Source organism: Chiloscyllium plagiosum, unplaced genomic scaffold (genome assembly GCF_037043375.1).
Source record: "Chiloscyllium plagiosum isolate Xiang-an unplaced genomic scaffold, Cpla_swu_hap1 HiC_scaffold_31, whole genome shotgun sequence".
Taxonomy (NCBI): domain Eukaryota; kingdom Metazoa; phylum Chordata; class Chondrichthyes; order Orectolobiformes; family Hemiscylliidae; genus Chiloscyllium; species Chiloscyllium plagiosum.
In genome coordinates, this window is record NW_028270169.1 from 3,484,730 (window position 1) to 3,487,298 (window position 2,569).

General features: G+C 56.3%; 1 protein-coding gene across 1 annotated transcript in view; it reads right to left on the minus strand.

Moving 5' to 3' along the window:
* Positions 1-2,569, minus strand: part of LOC122563885 (unconventional myosin-Ic-like) — a 55,679-nt gene that overhangs the window by 42,923 nt on the left and 10,187 nt on the right. The window contains exons 2-3 of the mRNA XM_087977080.1: positions 2,054-2,152; positions 797-910 (exon numbers count right to left, since the gene is read on the minus strand). Coding sequence (XP_087833206.1) covers positions 797-910; positions 2,054-2,152 — 213 coding nt within the window. The remainder of the gene's footprint in view (positions 1-796; positions 911-2,053; positions 2,153-2,569) is intronic.

The following is a 2,569-nucleotide window of genomic DNA, read 5'->3' on the forward strand; positions in this document are numbered from 1 at the left end:
TACATTGAGATATCGTTATTCGTTGTGGGTCAGACAGTAAGGAACTGTCATTGGGTCACGGAACAGAGGGTGCGAGAGGGAGGGAGGGAGAGCACGGGAGGGGGGAGGGAGAGGGGGAGCGCGCGAGGGGGGAGGGAGGGAGAGCACACGAGGGGGGAGGGAGAGGGGGAGCGCGCGAGGGGGGAGGGAGGAGGGGGAGCACGCGAGGGGGAAGGGAGGAGGGGCGGAGCGCGCGAGGGGGAAGGGAGGAGGGGGAGCGCGCGAGGGGGAAGGGAGGAGGGGGAGCGCGCGAGGGGGAAGGGAGGAGGGGGAGCGCGCGAGGGGGAAGGGAGGAGGGGGAGCGCGCGAGGGGGAAGGGAGGAGGGGGAGCGCGCGAGGGGAAGGGAGGAGGGGGAGCGCGCGAGGGGGAAGGGAGGAGGGGAGCGCGCGAGGGGGAAGGGGGGAGGGGGGAGGGAGTGCGCGCGAGGGGGGAGGGAGAGCGCGCGAGCGGGGAGGGAGAGCGCGAGGGGGGAGGGAGAGCGCGCGAGGGGGAGGGAGAGCGCGCGAGGGGGAGGGAGAGCGCGCGAGGGGGGAGGGAGAGCGCGCGAGGGGGGAGGGAGACGCGCGAGGGGGGAGGGAGAGCGCGCGAGGGGGGAGGGAGTGAACGAGGGGAGGGAGAGAACGAGGGGAGGGAGAGAGACGAGGGGAGGGAGAGAACGAGGGGAGGAGAGAACGAGGGAGGGAGACGCGCGAGGGTAGTTTGAGGACCAACATGTCCCAAGCTGGAAGCATTTTGTCAGCACAGGGTATAACTGACCCGGGAGAGGAGTTTGATCTGGTTTTCTCCGGTAATGACTGCATTTCCATCATCATCTGAGGAACACTGTAAATTGCCCAAGTGCAGAACACTGGCCACAATACTCAGCAGCTCCTGTTGGATAGGGCAGAGGCAAACAGAGTGGGTTCAGTGAAGTTCAGCAACCCCCCTTCCCTCCATCCCTGTCCTGCCCTCTCCCCCAACTCACTGCCTACTCTCCCCCCTTCTGCTGCCCTCACAGCCTCCCCTTGCTCCATGCCCTCTGTCCTCACTGCTTGTGCCAGTCTCTGGGCTGCTGACTGTGTACAGGGGTGAGTCAGTGACAGTGGGACCTGTAGCAGAGCAGCAGCAACACTAACTGCTTCGTGACCCACTGTAACTTCAGGCCAGAATGCCTCCCCAACAATCCTAGTTAAATATCTACACAGGAACCACAAATGAGCATCTCTCAAACCTCACTAACCTGGGAAAGGAAACTTTCACAGGATTAAAACATACCTCAGTCTCGGTCTGTGTAGAACTCAGTTTGGGCTCTTTGTCGACAGACCCCTGGGGAGCTCCTGTTGGACTGTAGTTTCTCACCAAGCCTGTGCCTTTGTAGTGAGGGAATTGGAGAGGAATGGGAGTAAGGGAATAGAGTTTACTCTCGCCCCCTCCCACATACAAACCCAATGACCTGAGGGAGCTCTTGCAAACAGATTTCAATTTCTCTGCTTGCAGGTTTTCGAGGGACCTATTGGGGGGTGACAGTCATCAAACAGGGCTCAAATCAAGCAATTCACTCTTTGTAATGCCCACACGACGCAGTTGGTCCAAAGGCGAGTGTCTGTGCTAGGGGTGGGGGCAATTCAATTCAAATAGAGGTCGATAACACTGGAAGGGTTTTGAAGGGAATGGATATGAAGAGAGGGCTTCCTCATGTTAAATGGACATCAATAGGACATAGTCACCAAGAAGTCAACTCGGGATCGCAAGCAACTTTTACAAAGAGAGCAGGGAGAATGTAGCACTCAGACCACAGAGCGTGGCTAAAGTGAGAAAAGATGGGAGGAGACTGAAGTTCTGCATGGATACCAACATGGGCTCTTTCTGTGCTGTGTATCATGTCTAATTCTCAGGGTTTCTCGTCCAGCACCAGCGGGAGTATACATGGTAGAAGCCAAGTTACTGTGCCAGAATTTAAACCCAAGACTGGGATCAAACACTAACCTAACACTGTACACAGGGAGAGATCCCAGCCACAGCCCTACAACCCACCTCGATATCTGTGCTGCTGAAATCGATGACGGTCAGTGCTTTGTACACAGTTTTCCAATCGTGCCTATCATTGATGGAACTGACCTTCGCACAATGACCCTGAAAGACAGAACCAACACATGGTCAGCAAAAGGATGACTGTCACACACACAATACCTGCTCCTTCCAACCACTGACTGGCTGAAAACACCCTCCAATGGATCCTACAGTGAGGTATAGCTGAAACTGGCTCCATACAGCGTGTCTGACATCATGAGGAAGAATTTCTGGTGGGGAAATTTGCTGTGACTTTTCACCACCCCACCCAAACGTTCACTCTTCTTTTCCCCACTGACTATCTCCTCCCTGGTGCTGGGCCGGAGATCAGATAGCAACAGATGCATGACTTTCCACAACCTTAATTGACTGACAGTCAGACTGACCACACAGCGTACACACAAGACTGCGCTGTAACAGGAAGTGTTCTCATACAATCATCCATTGTTTATACCAGGAGAGCAGCAACACACAGTCAGG